The following is a 19,435-nucleotide window of genomic DNA, read 5'->3' as shown; positions in this document are numbered from 1 at the left end:
CCATTTTTAGAGGGCTACTTTACCAGATCCTACTTTATAGGATTTTCTCCTATAATCATAACTTTATTTTTCAAATTAATTATTTGACTATCTATCTTAATCAAGTCCAGTCTCTCTCTTTAGACTTTTACTCCTCCAAATGGCAAATCATCCAAGTAAGCTGGGGACTTAACTCAGTCCAAAGTAGAGTTGAGGGAAGTTGCATCAGTTAGGGTTCAAACAGAAAAACAGAAACATTTGAGGTGATATGCATATAGTACATGACTTATAATAAGGACCTAATAGTATGTAATTGTGGGAGCTGGTGAAGCAGTCTTCATAAGGCTTTTGTCTTTGCTTCAGATGCTTCAGATGCTTCAGATGCTTCAGTGCCCAGAAGTGGGCACTCTTTTTTATGGAGCTGATGAAGCTGAAGGAAGATATGAGGGGATCCTGGCGCAGTTATGGGCCTGGCTGCTGTGTCACACTAAGGTAAGCCATACTATGCCCCATAACCTACTTTCTTAGCACAAAACAAATATGGCTACTACTTTAACTTTGGCTTCCAAACCCCTCTCCAGATATCTCTTGTAGCACAAGCAATCTCAGAACCATGCAGGGGAATCTGAATACTGTTTTAGTTCACAGTACAAATCCCCCACAGAGGTAAACCTGCTTCTAAAGAGCAGGTGAACGAAGAACTGGATAATTAATCTGCTCTTTTATTGTTGTCACTGCCACTCAGTGCCACCAGAAATCCCAAGTGTTTTTTTCCAATGTTTTGTTGATGTTGTTGCTAGTATACATCCCACCCGATTGTGCAGGGCTGCCCCAAACTTGGGATTCTAGTTCATAACTCTATTCTCTTTATGTCTTTTTTAAAGCACAGTGCTGGGGTTCAAAGTCACTGGTTTCTTTGGGGCCCTTTAAGGTCCTTTGCTGACAGTAGACCTTGATCCCCAGGCAGTTGCCCCTAACTTTTGATCTCAGTGAGTAAGAACTTGGTTCAAGTTATTTTCTATTCCAAAGCCTAATCTTACTATGTAAATTTCCCATCCTGCTCTCAGAGGGCCAGAGATAATATCCATTTTAAGGAGTATTATCAAAAGAAAGCCTTTGTCAGGCTGTATAATGTTTTATTACATCCTTCTTTCCCAGCTGCCGAGACCAGCTCAGCAGGTTAGGGCTGAAGAACAGGTGCTGTGAAACTTAAGGAAAAAGTTAACATAAAACAAGACGCAGAGACATTTATCTTAATTAAAGTTGGGAACCAGGGGACTCAAGGTCTCAGGGACCAAGAGCGCCACCGCAAGAAACCACACTTTTTATTGTGCTCTTTAGGATTATGTCAAGTGAGGAGGGGGCTATAGGATATAAGATATAGTTTATTATTATTATTTTAAAAGTCACATAGCTGGTAGATGGTTAAGCTTTTACTCTGACCTTTAGGCATTTAACAATAATTAGCATTTGAGGAAGCTTGGCATTAACTATCTATGCATAGCATCTAGAGAATCATCACTGCACTTTCTCAAACTGAATGCCTATCTGTGGCAGGCAACTGGGACATGCCTAAATTTGCACCTTAGCTCTCCTTGCTAATGCATATTCTGCTAACGACCGCTCATAAACCACTTGGAGCCATGAGGTTCCTCTTTCTCATTTTAACAGGACATATCATGCTGTGCAAAAGGCATGCCAGTCTGCACAGGTCCCAGGTCCAATGTGCCTAGACCAACGCATTATGTCCTCATTCAGCTGACCCTATGAATAACTTACGCCTTTAGGTCTTTGTTCTTAAGCTTAAGTCATTTACCAGCATTGCAACTGTTTTTCAAGGAGGAATATGGGGTAAAGTAAAGCAGGACAAGATGGAGTTTTCAGCATAGAAAAGAGAAGCAAAGAGGCTAAGAAAATATTGTAGAAACATGTCTGGCGACACCCAGAAAATATCTGCAAAAAAGGAGTGTGTTATACTTCACAGGGGTACTGGGGGGAAGGCAAGCCTTTGCATTCACTGACACAAATAGCAGGGGTGAAACAAAATCAAATATTACTACTGAACAGTAACTGGACATCCACTACCCAAAATTTAAATAAGGCTTAAAACAATATATTTTTAATAGCAACCTTTTTATAAACAAGAAAATTTTAAGCAATGTATGGGCATCTAATGGGATATTTCTTCAGTGGTATCAAATGGTTATCTGTAAGTATAACCAACTCTTTATTGTAACAGTAAGTTATTATTAAAGTTAGTTTAACTATATAGCTTCAAATACTAGGAATTCCTATATTCCTGGCCAGTATCTTATAGGAGATGGTTGTCCCAAGAGGACTTCTTGGAAGGTAGTCCTATGGGAGTTCTCAAGCCATGAACATTCAAGAGAATTGAGAGTGAAGAGTATACAGTGTCATATGATTCAGTTTAATTCTTGCCACCCTACCTCCATGTGCTCAAATTAATCAGTATTAACATGGACTCAGAAAATGCGGAGAGCATAGGTTATTTATTCTAGAAGGATGAATTATCTTGTTAGGAATTTATTTACACACCTCTTCCCTTCTCCTTTTCTGTGAGAGAGAATGAGAGTCTGTGTGTGAGTGTGAATGTATGGGCAAGTGTCCATATTCAAGGAACAAGACCATGGTTTGCTTTATTTTTATTTTACTTTACTTTTAAAGAATAAACATATTTCTGAAAATTTCAACTCAATTGAAGAAGTTAATTTTTATAATCAACTGCTGAAGATGGAAAAAGATGATAGTTTTCTCAGTGTTAGAAATGAGAAAATAGATTCAAGAAGGCTATTAATTTCACCAGAATTAGGAACATTTAGAACTGTGAGAGAACAAAGGAAAAGAGGCATAGCTAAATTACTTATTCATTCATATAGATGTAAGGGATAGAGAGGAGTAAAGAAACCAAGTGAGGAAGGAAGAACATGAAGAAGGAAGGCAGGGAACTAAAAGAAGGAGCTAGAAGAGGTATTTTTTTATTATGGAAAATAGATAAAAGACAAAAAGCAAATCTGGTGAACTAAATATTAAAGTCCAGCCTTCTGAGGTGATGCCCATTTGGAGCAAGTATGAGGCCTTCAGGATGGCAGGCACTGCATTTCGTCTTGGTTGTCTTCCTCCTCCGATGTATCTGAGGTACTGGAAGACTCATCCAAGTCTGCATCCATAACTCCAACTTCAGGATCTCGCCAGTGCTGGTGATGGCCTCTCTGTGTCAGATGACGCATGAGGAACCTAAGCATGTGACTGTCGAACAGGTCAATGTGGTGCAGGCTATCTTCATCTCGTTCCTGCTTGTTCTTCTTAATCACATTCTTTAAGCCAATAAGGCCAGTGGTCGTTTTAGCTGTGGGTGCCCAGATCTTAGCATCATGGTCTAGACCACTGGTCGCCATCACAGGTAGGTAAGGATGGGGCTCAAGACAGTTTATAGTCCCTCCTTTATCTCCCTCCATGAACTGAACAATCTGGCAGGATGATTTCTCCCAGAGAAAGATGTGCCCACAATCACTACCGCTCACGACAAACTCACTTCTGGGGCCATAGAAATTGACACCTTTGACTGTGGCATTATTCCTGTGTCCCTTGTATCTTTTAACATACTGGGCACCATCACAGTGAGAAGAGTCGAAGAGGTAAATATCTTCATCATTGTAACTAGCCAGGAGCTCTGTGCCATCGTGACTGTACACAAGGCCAGTGATGTTAGCTTTAGAATCACAGCTGACCAGGTGATGAGGACAAAATTTCTTGAGTACTCCATTATTCTCATTCTCATCAATTTTCCTCTGGTCGTAAATTCTGACAAACTGATCTCGTCCACCCACTGCAAATTGGTAAGTATCGGCAGGATTCACACAAACTGTATACAGTCCCACTTTCTTCTCCTTATCTTTTGTTACCACCACTCTTGAAGCCGGCCTGCCTTGTCTAAGGTCAATGGCAAAGACAACTGCATCTTCCCCTGAAGTTAGGAACTTAAAAGGGGAGTCAGGCTCCAGAGCTAACTTGTGGGCGGCTCCCCTGTGCTGGGCCACCCGTTTGGTATTCTTGCAGTGTGGTATAGCAGACAACTCTGCTACGCGTACCTGCCCATCACGGGCACACATGGCCATGGTGGGATCACCACAGTTGGGAAGGAACTTGGCCTGAAAAACATTATTTCTGTGGCCACTCTCAAAGACCAGTACTGGCTGCTGACGCACCCAGTCCCACAATATTACTTTAAGATCATCACTGCTTGTGGCCAGCCAGGTGCCACGCTGGTTAAAGTGCAGAGTATTGACACAACCATTGTGGCCCTCAAGCCCATACTGCAACTGGAAACGCTGCACAAAGACTCTTGCCCCGCAGGCCTCATATACAAAGCGGGCACTTGAACCCAGCTGCCGTTCTCGCAGAGCATTAAGGACCCGCCAGCGAGGAAGGGGTAGGGCAGATGTCTCTGAAGACACCCATTCCTCCAGGGCCCGATCCTCAGCTGATAAACACTCACCATGGTTTGCCTCACCACACTGTACCTGAGGTTGCTCTTCTGCCAGTTCTTCCTGATCTTCCTCTCCGAACTCTTCTTCCTCTCTAAGCTCTTCTTCCTCTCGGTAATGGAACTGGTTTTCATCATTGATAAAGAAATTGTCAGCATCTTCCATGCATTCAATGTCGATGTCTTCACTTGACCTTTCTGAGCCGGTGCCCTGATTTTCTGTGCTGGCATGTTCGGGAATACCACCACTGCCAGAATCGCCACCACCTCTGGTCACGCTCAAGATAATTTCAGTATCGGGGCAGGCCTCCCTCCCTGCCTCGGCTCCAGAACTCTCCTCAGGGTGATCGGACAGGCCTCTGTTCTCTAAGTCTGGTGGTCCATCTGTGCTGCTTTCATCGTCAGCCATTTTTAATGATGCCTCCCCTAGTCGGTCTGGATTGAGTAAAAAGTCCTAGAAGCCTAAAGAAGGGAGCAGGCCGGCCGCGGGGTAGATAAGCCCACCCAGAAGAAAGTAGGCCCAGCGGCAAGACGCCAACCCAGTAGGCCGAAGCCAACGGGCTAAGAGGCGGTTGCAACTACGGGAGCTGGTGAGGATCAAAAGACTTCGCCCATCTAGAGTCTCGCGATGTTTTGAGATTCTTTCCCCCCCTCCCCCCGCCAGAAGCTGAGCCTCACGCATGAAGCCATTTTACACTGCTGCTCTGCCTTCCGTTCTATTTAAGATTGAAACGTTGCGCTTCAGAAAACGTTCTTATTAGAGAACCATCAGCAAAAGTGAGCCTTCTTAGGCAAAATGCTTATCATAGGACTCTCAGTGCTTTGTTTGAAGATAGTGCACAGTATGAAATGAAGAAATAGGCAAATTGAAGGAAAGCTTGCTAAGGTCCCCCAAGCTAGTGAGTTCCTGAAATGCAAGAAATATCTTCAGCAAATAAAACAGCTTGAGGGGAACCTTGAGAGTTCTAATTGGTAGAAAATGGCATAGGGTTGACAGATAAAATACAAAACGACTTGTTAATTGCATTTTAGGTTAAAAAATGGATAATTTTTTAGTATGAGCAGATCCCAAATATTGCCTTAGACATACTTTTACTAAAAATATTCATTGTTTATCTGAAATGCTAATTTTACTGGGTGTCATGTATTTTTATTTGTTGTATTGGATAGACTTTTGTTTTTTAAAATTTTTATTAGAGTTGGTTTACAATGTTCTGTCCATTTCTGCTGTACATCAAAGTGACCTAGTTCTACATATCTATGCATTCTTTTTCTCACATTATCCTCCATCATGTTCCATAACAACTGATTAGATATAGTTCCCTGTGTTATACAGCAGGATCTTATTGCTTAGCCATTCCAAATGCAATAGTTTTCATGTACTAACCCCAAACTCCCAGTCCATCCCATTCCCTCCCCCTCGCCTTTCCCCTCCCTCTTGGCAACCACAAGTCTGTTCTCCATGTCCATGAGTTTGTTTCTTTTCTGTAGACAGGTTCAATTGTGCTATATTTTAGATTCCAGATAAAAGTGACGTGGTATGGTATTTGTCTTTCTCTTTCTCACTTACTTCCCTTAGTATGAGAGTCTCTAGTTCTATCCATGTTGCTGCAAATGACATTATTTTGTTCTTTGTTATGGCTCAGTAGTATTCCATTGTATATATGTACCACATCTTCTTAATCCATTCATCTTTTGATGGACATTTAGGTTGTTTCCATGTCTTGGCTATTGTGAATAGTGCTGCAGTGAACATAGGGGTGCATATATCTTTTTGAATTAAAGCTTCATCCAGATATGTGCCCAGGAGTGGGACTGCTAGATCATATGGTAGCTCTATATTTAGTTTTCTAGGGTACCTCCATACTGTTTTCCATACCAATTTATATTCTCGGGTGGACTTTCTTAGTGAGAAGACTAATTTAGTTCCTTGGTGTAATCAAAGTGTAAATCAACTGGTCAATTTAAAGTATTCATTGAAATGAGTAACTGCTTCACCAATTTGAAATACAGGCACAATCTTTTTTATCTTTTCACCAGAGATTCTATATTTATTTGGAGTTAATTCAATTTAAGATACTTAGGGAACACCAACACAATTTTATGGAAAAAAATTCTGTCATGTTATAGCACTATCAAAATATTTTAAATATCTCCAAAATATGTCAGAGGCTTCTGGGGGGCCTTTAGGAAAAAAGACAGCTCTTTCAGAGACAGTTAATTGGCAATGCTGTGTTAACTTCTGAGATTCTCCAAATGAATTATCTAAGGTGATGTCAGTAAATTTTGGAAGGGCTAGAGTAAACTGCTGACTCAGGATGGTGGAATGAGAAAAACAGGATTTCTCTCAGAGTAATTGAAAGATCAATGCAAAATTGATTAAACATAGAAACATAGTCTTCTAAAGAGAGAGAATGGTTCCAAGGCTAATAGTAATGGTAAAACACATAAAAGAATATTCAGACCAATTGATAGAGAATATCACAGAAACTTGAAAGCCCATCAAGAGTAACATGGATAAGTAGACTAGCATATATTTCTTTTCTTTTTTTTTTTTTTGTCTTTTGTTTTTTGAGGGCCACATGCGTGGCATATGTAAGTTCCCAGATAGGGATCTAATCAGAGCTGTAGCCGCTGGCCTATGCCACAGCCACAGCAACACCAGATCCGAGCCCCGTCTGCGACCTACACCACAGCTCATGGCAATGCCGGATCCTTAACCCATTGAGCGAGGCCGGGGATTGAACCCGCAACCTCATGGTTCCTAGTTGGATTCGTTTCTGCTGCATCATGATGAGAACTCCACATATATTTCTATAATGGAGTAAAGTACAAATTGAGGATTATTGAATTAAAATTAAATACCTCAACATGGATGAATCTTAAAAACACAATGAGTGAAAACACAAGTGACAGAAGAGTAGTTAATAATAGCATTTTTATGCCAGTCTTTATAGTTTTCATATATAATAAAACTATTTTAAATGGCAAGACAATAATTGACTCAAAATCCAGAATTGGAGCTCCCTTGTGGTATAGTGAGTTAAGGACCTGATGTTGTCATTTTAGCAGTTCGAGTCCCTGTTGTGGTGTAGGTTCAATCCCTGGACCAGGAGCTTCTGCATATCACACACACAAAAAAAAAAAATCAGGATAATTATTACCTATGGAGGAAAAGAGTGCATTAAAATCTGGTAGAAAGGAAGCTCCAATAATTCTTGTTAATTGTATAGTTTACTGTGGATATAGTTATGTTGTTATTCTTTTTATTATTTATTCCCTGGCATACACATTTATATACCCTCTTCTGTGTATAACATATTGCAGAGTAGTTTTTTTTAAGAGGTAATATTCATTAACAAGGGGCCTTGCTTGTCCATGGGGCACAGGAACAGGAAAACTAGAGCATCAAACCCTAATATGTCTATCCTAGCATTATCCAGGCAGGAAGCCTTATTAATTGGCATTGGAAATGTCTCATTGTAAGGAACAGGTCCATTGTTAGAGGCTGAATGAGGTTATTTCAACCTGATGCCATTGTAATACTATGACTTTTTTTTCTGCATGCTCATTAAGCAAACTGACTATGATGTAGCTTTTCATTGAAATTTTCATTTAAGTTTGCTTTTAATTTAATTGCTCCATTTGGTATGTTTCCATTCCCATTCATTCGTCATAAATTTATTTAGCATGTCCATGCACCATGTACTGTTCTAGGTCCTGACAATATAGTGGTTAATAAAAGTGGTCATCGCTTCACTCATGGAGTTTATAATACAATGGAAAGAAGAGACAATAGACAAATAAATATATACATAGGCTATATGAGGCAGCGGTGAATTGTATGGAGAGGAAGGTGCGTAAGTAGATACAGACTAGGGGGTGTTATTTTAGATAGTGCATTCAGAAAAAGGTCTCCTTTATGGGATGCCAGTTAAGTAGAGGGCTGAATGAAAAGAGAAATGGAGCATGCAAATATCTAGTATAAGAACATTGCTTGTGGAGTGACACCAAATGCAAATGCCCTAAAGTTGTAGCTCAGTATGATTGTTCATGGAACTTCAGGGAGGCCACTATTATTTACATAATGCAAGTAAGCAGTAGGGAGTGTCAGGCAATAGAACTGAAAGAAACAAAGGCCAATTAAACAGAGCCTGTTGTCCATAATACATAATTTTAATTTTTTATTTCATTCTATGTGTACTGGAAAGCCTTTAGAAGCTTTTGAACAGGGAAATGGCATTAATTTACTTTTTAAAAAGATGAGACTGGCTGCTATGTGGAAAATAGAAGGGGGTAGCAAGAAAGAACAGAAGTACTAAACTATTGCTCTAATCCAGGTGAGAAATTAATGTGGGTTAACCTAGGGTGAGGATAGTGCAGGTCGTGAAAACTGGTTAGGTTTGGAATAAATTTGGAAAGCAGAAGTTATAGCATTTACTAATGAGTTGAACGTGAATGTGAAGTGAATTAGGCAAGCTACTAGCAAGAAACACATGTCGCATGGGCAATTTGAAGCAGTTCAAAGTTTGTTTGTTTGTTTGTTTGTTTTTTACAAAGATGAGAGAAAGTTGTAGGGAAATCACAAAGGAAAGGTCAGGACCTCAAGGCTATTATGAACAGGAAGATAATGTACCTCTAGTCCTGAAGATGGTGAGGAGAGAGAGCAGTTATGAAAACCCTGAGATGGAAAGGGCAATGAGGAGAGTCTGACCTGACGGGAGCTTTCATTAGCCATCCTTCAGTGCACCTGTAGGAAGTGAACCAGGGAAACAAATCCTCCAAATTCATTCTTTCTCCTCGGCTTTCTTAATGCTACTTCCCACTGAGTCACATGAAGATAGGATTTTGTTTCCTATAACTTTACTGAATTTATTATTTCTAATTGTGTGTGCGTGTGTGTGTATGTGTGTAAATTCTAAAATACATGCAGACAGAAATTTTCACATATAAGATCATGTCATCTGCAAACAGATAACTTTACTTTTTCCTTTCTAATTTGGATGCCTTTTATTTATTTTTTCTTGCATAATTTCCCTGTCTAGGAGTTCTAGTACTATGTTAAATGGAAGTGTCAAGAGCAGGCATCCTTGCTTTTATCTTGATTTTTTTAGAGGAAAAAAAATGTAATTGTAATGTGTACATGTAAGGATAACCTTACATGTAAGGTTTCATGTTTGCACTGTTTTCAGTTTGCACTGTTGAGTGTGATGTTAGCTGTGGGCCATTCATATATATCACCTTTTTATATTGAGGAAAATTCCTTTTATACTTAGTTTTTTGTTTGTTTGTTTTGTTTTTTGTCTTTTTTCCTTTTCTAGGCCCGCTCCCTCGGCATCTGGAGGTTCCCAGGCTAGGGGTCTGATTGGAGTTGTAGCCGCTGGCCTACACCACAGCCACAGCTATGCGGGATCCGAGCCACGTCTGCAACCTACACCATAGCTCACGGCAACACCAGATCCTTAACCCACTAAGCAAGGCCAGGGATTGAACCCACAACCTCATGGTTCCTAGTCGGATTCATTAACCACTGAGCAACGACAGGAACTCCAATATACTTAGTTTTTAAAGAGTTTTTATCATGAAAGGGCTTTGAATTTTGTCAGAATATTTTGCATCTATTGTGATCATGTGCTTTTTATCCTTCATTCTATTACTATGGTATATGACATTGATTGATTTGCTTATGTTGAACCATCCTTGCATCCGAGGGATAAATCCCAGATGTCCATGGAAATCATTAGCTGATGGGAATAAAAGATATCACCGAGAGAGTGAGTACACAGTGAGAAGAGCAAAGATCTGAGGACTGGGAGCTAGAACACTCAAATATTTATTTTAAGAAGAAAAGGAGAATCCAATCATACAGAGCAGAAGGAATGGCAAGTTATATAGGAGAAAAACATGAGAACATGAAGAAAGTGGAGAAACTATTTTATAAAGGAAAGATTGATCAATTGTGCCAAATACTGCTAAGAAGTTAAGATAAACCCCAAGATTGACCATTGGGTTTGGTAATAGAGAAGTAACGGGTGTCTTGTTGGAACTTTTATAGTATTTGTGAGGACAAATGCTTGACCAGAAAGTTTGGGAAGAGAAAGGAGAGGAAAGAAGACAGTGGGCACAGACCACTCTTGTAGGAGTTTTATTGCATGAGGGAGAAAGATTTGGAGTGATAGCTGCAAAGGGAAATGCAGTCAAGATAATGATTTTTAATCTATACTAGATTATTCCAGGATGTTATATGCTAGTGATAATAATTTAGTGGTGAGAGTAAAAACTAATAACACAGGGAAGATAGGAGAAGTTTCAGGAGGAAAGTCTTTTTTTTTTTTTGGCCGTACCTGCAGCATGCAGAAGTTCCCAGGCCAGGAATTGAACAGAATATTTAGTACAGAGGCAAATACATTGTTGGTGTAACATCTCATGGTGGAATATCTTTTTTTTTATAATTATTTATTATTATTTTTTTCCCACTGTACAGCAAGGGGGTCAGGTTATCCTTACATGTACACATTACAATTACATTGTTCCCCCAGCCTTTCTTCTGTTGCAACATGAGTATCTAGACAAAGTTCTCGATGCTATTCAGCAGGATCTGCTTGTAAATCTTGGAATATCTTTTAATTGCTTCCATTCTTCTAAGTGAATAAAGAAGGAAGGATATCAGCTATGAATGAGGAAGATTAAAGCTCTGCTGGATCTTTAAGGCAGAAAAATCTGTGGAATATACAACTCAGAAAATGGGAGAATGAGTCCAACAGGAATATGGAGAATAGTTGCCTGGAAGCAGAGAGGGTCCACTTATGGTTTCATCTAAAAGTAAATTAGAAAGCATGATTATTTGTTTTTCTATTTCAGACGCTTGAGGCAGGAGTGGAGTAGGCAATACCTGCATTTGACTAAATTCTGAATTCTTTTGCTAGTTGAGGATAATGGAGTGTTGCGGGCGGGGTGGGGGCAAAGGAGCTTAGATTCTACATAATGAAATTATTATAGTAATGAATTTTGAAATTTAACTGTGAAAAAGAGAATTAAGAACAAGAAGGGAAAGACGAAGGTGGCAAATTCGATAGGGTCAGCAGATTGAAGGTCCTGATAGTCAACTTCCTCTGTGATCAGCAAGTGTGTTCAACCAGAGAGGAACTGGCGTTCACTTTTGCTTCACCACTTTATGGCCTGTAAGTATATACGAAGTTTAGAAGGACAGGATAACCCAGGGTCCTATAATCTGTACCCAAGCTATTAAAGCAAATGCAATTTGATTAAAAGATTAAAGCAATTCACTCTAAGACATGGCTGACTGATAAGCTTAATTTTCTCAGAAGCTATTTCCTTAATTGAAGAGGAACTTCCTACTCTAGGACAGATATTTTTTAGAAGAAACCTTCCAGAGCCATTTGACTATCCCCTAACATGACTATAATTATTCTGAAAGAGCAGCAGTATGGCACCCTGATTCTGGAAGTGGCAATCAAAGAGGGGCCTTTATCTGATTGCAACACTGGGTTTGAGGATTCAGAGACAGCCATTTCTAACATTCTGTATTACCTCAGTCACATAATGGGCTTGTCTTATTTTCTGTCATCATAGATATAACACCCCCTTGAGGGAGACATTTCTAAACCAGTATCATGAAGTTCACGCCAAGATTAGCAGAAACTTTTCCATGATGATTTCATAAGACTTGGCAAAACTTACATTTAAATGTGCTTCCTAGATTTTAGAATTACCTATTCAAATTTCTCAGAGCCCAGAAATTTCAGAATGCCACTTGGAATCAAAAAGAAAAGAACAAATTCCATTATAAACAAATAATTAAAATAGCAATGTGTGCTAATCAAATTATTAACAGAGGGGCCTGTGAAAGTAGAGTGAGAGGAGAGACTGTTTGGGGTAGACATAGAGTTTAGATGGGCTTCCAGGAAAGGTATTTGAGCATAACATTGATGGAAGAACAGAGAAGTAGCACTTAGCCACCTAACATGAATTTTCTTTTGGGCCCTTGTGTATGCATGCCCACACTCCGATACCTCATCCTCATTCTGCCTCAGCCCCTGTTCCGTGTGAGATCTGGCAAGGAAGCAGTCGAAGATTAACACATGGTCTGTGACTGGAGGTAGGAGATAGCATGATGTATTTTATAAAATGGAAAATCTTGGTATAAATAGGGCAGGGTCAGTATAAACAGCAATATGAGAAGAGGCCAACCCGTAACTTAGAATGCTTTATTGCAGTAGTTTTCAAACTCAGGACCCCTTTGCATTTTTAAAAATTATTGAGAGTCCCAAAGTATTTGTATGTATGTGATTTACATCTACTGACATTTTCCATAATAGAGATTAAAGCTGAGAACTATTTTAACTATTTGTTAATTTATTTACTTCAAACAAGAATAATAAACCCATTACATGTTAAATAATATGTTTTTATTAAAGGCAATTAATTTTTGCAACAAAATAAATTTAATGAGAAGATTGGCATTGTTTTACAATATTTCATTTTTTTTACTTTCTAGTTTAATAGAAGACATTTGGATTTGCATATCTGCTTCTTCAAGCAATCTGTTGCAATATCACAAGTTATTCAGTGTCTGGAAAACTCAACTGTACATTTGTGAGAGAATGAGAGACAAAAAGGCAAATAATATTTTAGAACTATCATGAACATAATTTTGACCTTTCAGACCCACTAAAAGGGCCTCAGGGACCCATCTTCACTCCTCATAAGTGCCCAAGCACACTTTGAGAACTGCTGCTTTCTTATAAAGGCATCTAGAGAACAAGTTGGATTTTATCTAGCAGGTGATACATAGAAACTTAAATAAACAGGGATTGAATTTGCATTCTTAAATGATTACTCTCAGTGTGGGAAATTGGTTGGATAAAGGCAAGGTTAGATGTTTGGAAGCTAATTAAATTTGAACAATTTTTCGCATTCTATCTGGATGGACTGTGTTATAATACTTGTTAATACTTTTTAGTGTGTCTAGTTTACTCATGAGTAAGTTACTTGAAAGCAGGTACTGCTTTTGCCTCAGCTTTATAAGTACAGCTTTTGGTAGAGTATACAGAATAGGAGGCACCCAGTAAAAAGATTTGTTAAAAATAAATGAAGGAAGGAGTTCCCTGGCGGCCTGGCAGTTAAGGATCTGATGTCAATCACTTCTGTGGCACAGGTTCATTCCCTGGTCTGGGAACTCTCACATGCCATTGGTTCAGCAAAAAAAAAAAAAAAAAAAAAAAAAAAAAAAGAAGAAAGAAAGAAGAACTAACTAAATGGCTATAAGAATATTGCAGATAGGAGTTCCCTTTGTGGCTCAATGGTAATGAACCCAACTAGTATCCATGAGGACGAAGGTTTGATCCCTAGCCCTGCTCAGTGGGTTAAGGATCCAGCATTGCTGTGAGCTGTGGTGTAGGTTGCAGACACAGCTTGGATCGGAGCAGCTGCAGCTCCGATTTGATCTCTAGCCTGGGAACTTCAATATGCCACAGGTGCAGCCATAAAAAGCAAACAACAACAACAAAGGATATTGCAGATAAATGGTGATCTAGTTTTGGACTTAAAGGCAGTGCAACAAAGATGGAGTAGATAGAGAGACATACTCAGTTCACTGTTGACTCACTGGAAATGCTGTTGACCTACTTATTGGATAAGGACTTCGAAAGAAAGAAAAGGAACTCCATTATTTTGGTCATCTACCTTGTGCGACTGGTTGTAGGAGGATAGGAGGGATAGAATGGGGTAGGGTTTGAAGGGGTGATTTCTGGTTTCATTTTAATATGATGAATTTCAGCTGCTTTTGGGATTTGAGCCTCTCCTAGTGTCTTAAGTTGTTTTAAAGCTACGTAGTGTCTTATTTAATTAAGCCAAGATCACAGTATATTCTAATATTTGTTTTCAATGCTTTAATATTTTAGTATTGTGGTTTTTTAATACTTTTGATGTTTTAGTGTTTATTTTTAATGTCTTAGTATTTTAAATATTTAATCAGAATTTTTGGATTTTTGCTGTCCTAAATTTCCAGTTCTATTAGTGGATGCCAATTAACTGCCAACCAAGTGGGATTAATTTGGCTGTTGCATAGTGGCTTATTTTCAAATTCACTACTTCATCCATAATGTGGGAAGTTGAACTACTCCTACAGCTCTGTGAAGGAATGTGCTGACCCTACTCTTAGTATGAATGTGTGGTACAAAGCAGGAGAAACAGCATTTGACTGATTCACAGAAACTGATGAGCTCCCCTGTCACCATTCTCCTACTTTACAATCCCCAAGTAGAGTTGATGACACATTTAAAAGTATGCCTATCAGCAAGCATGGATTTTCATAATTCACAATTCACTAAATAGACATCATGTGATTGAAAATAAAGACACATCATGCAAAGAATGTGTTGTGAACAACTTAAAATGAGTTCAGAATGTAACAAAACAATCTGACTTCATTTTTTCAAGAGAGTAGCCCCAACAGACAGGGAATGACACTTTAAACACTAAAGGGATTCAGTTCTCATGTCCTTTATTGCTGCTCATCTTTCCATCTGGCCGGACTTGCTGTTTTATCCAATGCTTTTCCATTTCGTGCCATCCTGTCTTTACATTTTATTTCCAATCTACTCTGGAAGCATAATTGTTGCCGTGTCCCAAGAGGATGTGATTAACTTTAAAGTTAGAAAGAAAAGCATCTGCATAGATAGAAAATAGAAGTCATTTCATTGTAATTATGCTATTCGTCTTTTATTTATGCCAGTAATGTATCAATATCGTCAAAAAATGAATGACTACCACCTGCCTAAAGCTGAATGCAGCCCCCCAACTCTAGTTATTTTGTTTGCTTCAAATTAAAACAAAATAGGGTTGGTGAAAGTTTGAGCTCTTGATATATATCAGACATTTCTTTTTTTTTTTTTTTTTTTTTTGGCTATACCCATGGCATGTGCAGGTTCCCGGGCCAGGGTCTGAACCCACACCACAGTAGTGACAATGCCAGATCCTTAACCACTAGGCAACAGGGGAACTCCCCAGACATTTCTATTGATTGCATAATTCAGTGAGTTACAGAAAGTGCATCATTCAAGAAAAGTAAGTGTATATATAATTCTGAAAATTGTTATCTTTGATTTTCATTAATTATTAATTGTGCATTAATAAAGCACATAGTCAATGTAGAAAACTACATCTCACTAGAAATGTTTATATAATTTAAGTGGATAACAGAATATTATTTCTAAGGGTCTGTAAGATGGATATTCATGATGATGTATGAAATCAAGCTGTAAACTGAAATACAAAAAGATTCTGGTATAATCTAGTGGAATTCTTACCCTACCACATGATAGAGAATTACGCACATTAGATTTAAAAGTAATCAAAGGTATATATATATTTGTCTTTTGTCTTTTGAGGGCCACACCTGAGGCATATGGAGGTTCCTAAGCTAGGGGTCTAATCGGAGTTATGGCTGCCAGCCTACGCCAGAGCCACAGCAATGCCAGATCCAAGCCCCATCTGCGACCTACACCACACCTCATGGCAACGCCTGATCCTTAACCCACTGAGCGAGGCTAGGGATCGAACCCACAACCTCATGGTTCCCGGTCAGATTCATTTCCACTGCACCACGATGGGAACTCTGAAAGGTATATTAAACACATATTACTGGTATTAATGCTGCTGTTTGTTTCTCTTCTCATTTACATGCAGAGGGGAACTTCTATTTTTCTCTGATTTTGGAATACTTCTGCCCTTCTAGGAAATGTGATAATTCAGACTCTGAAATGTATGGGAGGCCGCATCTCCCTGTTGAGACTCACTCACACATGACACACCGTCATGCTCACACATGACACACCCTCTTGCTCTCTTGGACACACTTTTGCCTCAATGCTCAGGTATGGTGGCACTCTTGGGCTTCTTGTCAACTGCGGTAATTATGACTGGGCAGTGACAAGGGCCCACCTTTAGCAGAAATGCTAGCCCTCCTTCCTGCTAGTGTTTTCTTTCACCACAGAATGTGTGTGTCAGTTGGACCATGCATCTCCTTTCCTCCCATCAACCAATCCACTTTTCCATGAATAGTCAATTAAGATTTAGATTTTGGGTGAGTTAGGAAATGTCTCCACTTTTGCAAGGTCTGGACAAAAAAGACAATAGAGAATATACTGAATGAACATTGACTTTAAGGAGGAGAATAAGGCACATGGAGCGCTATCTCTCTGTCTCTCTCTCTCTCTCTCTTTCTCCCAGGGAAAGCAGCAAGTATGACTTTTCCTGAGTAGAAAGAATTCTTGGAATGGTTGAAGAAGCACAGGATCCAGAATGGCTGGAATGGCCATCTGCAAAAAGGGAAGAGTAGATAGAGATGAAGTCAGGCATGTAGCAGGATGTCAGATTATTTAGAACCATATGGCCCATTCGAAAAGTCTGTGGCTTTCCCTTTAACATGATGGTGAGATTCGTCACAAGAAAGCAGACTTTGGGTGGGGGGAAGGGCTTATGTGTGAGTTCTTTATTGGGAATGTGCCTCTGGAGTGAGGAACAGAGGAATCCAAGCAGAGAAGAAGGGAGACTAAAAAAAAAAGTTTAAGGAAAAAAAAAAAATATATATATATAGAGAGAGAGAGAGAGCTGACCACAGCTATAAGTGACTGACTGCTCCATCCATGGGATCATCTTAAAAACTGTATTAAATATTTCTCAGAGGTCTTTTCTCATGGGAGTAAAAGTCAAAAGCTTTTATCCTTGAGATTCCAACACTCTTTTGTTAAGCCTCCGTAAAAGGGTATGAACTCATCTGCATTTCTGTTGTGTGTTATTGTTGTTCCCCCATGCCTGGATTTAGTAAAGAAGCCCAAGGCAGGGATTGTGAGGCATGCTGAGTAAATTTGAAATGAAATGCTAACCAGATTACCACTCCAGGAAGTTGGTAGGAGCCCAGGTAAAACTGGTTATTGCAATTGTGTTTCCCTATATGCAAGATATCTAAAATCTCTACACAGAAAACTATAACTGAGTGAAATACTATCAAAAGAGATTTTAATTGAAGGCATATATGTGTTCATAGATTGGAAGGCTCATTTTTTAAAAGATGTCAGTTTCCCAAATATGACCTGTAAAATCAATGCAATCTAGATAAAATTCCCAGCAAGGTGTGTATCTGTATGTTTAGGGACTAAGGGGAATATGGAAATTGATAACTGGTTCTAAAACTTATAAAGAATTCATGTACAGCTAAAACAACTTTGAAGAAGAACAAAATTGGAGGATTTATACTTATAGATCTCAGGATGATGATGGAGATAGTATGGTGTTGGCAAAGACAAACAAGTAGGTCAGTGGAACAAAACAAAGTCCAGTGGCATACCCACATACAAAAAGGGTTCACAAGTTTTGAAAAGGGGGTCACTAAATATGTCTTGGAAGAATATCTTCATGAGCTTGGAGAAAGGGAAAGATTTTCCCAACTATAAAGGAAAAGATTAGCATGTTGGCCTATTTGAAAAGTAGGAAATTATCTTCATCAAAATACACCATTTTGGAGTTCCCGTCATGGTGCAGCAGAAACAAATCCGACTAGGAGCCATGAGGTTGTGGGTTCCGTCCCTGGCCTTGCTCAGTGAGTTAAGGATCCTCCGTTGCCGTGAGCTGTGGTGTAAGTCACAGATGTGGCTCGGATCTGATGTTGCTCTGGCTCTGGTGTAGGCCGGCAGCTGTAGCTCCAATTAGACCCCTAGTCTGGGAACCTCCAAATGCCACGAGTGCAGCCCTAGAAAAGACAAAAGACAAAAAAAAAAAAACAAAAAACAACCCCCCCCCAAAAACAAAAAAAAAAACCCCACCATTTTAAGACCTAAAAAGCCAGTATATTGTAGTTCCCATTGTGGCTCATTGGGTTAAGGACCCAGTGTTTTCTCTGTGAAGGTGTGGGTTCAATCCCTGGCCTCTCTTAGTGGGTTAAGGATCTGGCATTGCCGAAAGCTACTTTGTAGGTCACAGATGCAGCTTCAGTTTAACCCCTGGCCCAGGAACCACCATATGCTGCAGGTGTGGCCGTAAAAAGAAAAAAAAAAGCCAGTATATTTACAATTCATATAACTGACAAAGCAGTGTATCCAAAATACCCAAGGAATGCCTATAAATTAATGAGAAAAGATAAAAACCCAAGTGAAAAAGAGACAAGAGGTTTTTTTTTTAATAACCTCCATAAAAGAGAATATAAAAATAGCTAATAATCCTATGGAAAGATGCCCAACCTTATTAGTAACCAGGGAAATTCAAATTAAATCTATGATACAGAAGTTCATTAGAATGGATATAATTGAAAAGACTGAAAATGCCCAATATTATTGGCAAGGATATGGAGAAGTGGAGCTTTCATATACTTCTTCTTAGGTTCTATGTTGATAGAACTACTTTGGAAAATTACTTGCCAGTACCTACCAAATTTTCTGATAGGCATATCCTCTGATCCAACAATAACCACTCTTGAGTATATTCCCCAAAGAAAGGCACATATGGATTCAATAAAACACATAGGAAAGAAAGTTCATAAAAGTATTATTCATAATATCCCAAACTTGCTAACAACTCAAATGCCACTCAACAGGGAAGTGGATAAATCAGTCGTCTATTCATACAATGGCATGCTATTCATATACAGCAAAAAAGGGACTGCTAGTGCAGAAAACACCACTGATGAATCTAACAAACACATGGAAGAAAAGAACCCAGATAAAAAAAATACATACTATATGATTCCATTTGTAAAATGTTCCAAAACAGGCAAATAATCCTGGAAGTTAGGATAGTCATTATCTTTTAAGAAAAGGCAGGGTGTATGATGGGACCTCTGGAGTGATGAAAATGCAGTATTTCTGGGTCTGTGTGCTGTATGTAGATATGTTCAATCAGTGAATAACTAATGCTGTTCACATAGGATTTGTTTAG

At 39.0% G+C, this 19,435-nt stretch overlaps 1 protein-coding gene across 1 annotated transcript; it reads right to left on the bottom strand.

The window, feature by feature from the left end:
- Window positions 1-3,077: 3,077 nt before the first annotated feature.
- On the bottom strand, window positions 3,078-4,892 carry LOC125117977 (DDB1- and CUL4-associated factor 8-like). Its single transcript, XM_047764161.1, has one exon. The coding sequence runs from the start codon at window positions 4,890-4,892 to the stop codon at window positions 3,078-3,080; it is 1,815 nt and encodes a 604-aa protein (XP_047620117.1).
- Window positions 4,893-19,435: the final 14,543 nt, after the last annotated feature.

The sequence above is a fragment of the Phacochoerus africanus genome, chromosome X (genome assembly GCF_016906955.1).
Source record: "Phacochoerus africanus isolate WHEZ1 chromosome X, ROS_Pafr_v1, whole genome shotgun sequence".
Lineage (NCBI taxonomy): Eukaryota > Metazoa > Chordata > Mammalia > Artiodactyla > Suidae > Phacochoerus > Phacochoerus africanus.
This window is presented reverse-complemented; position numbering and strand designations above follow the sequence as displayed.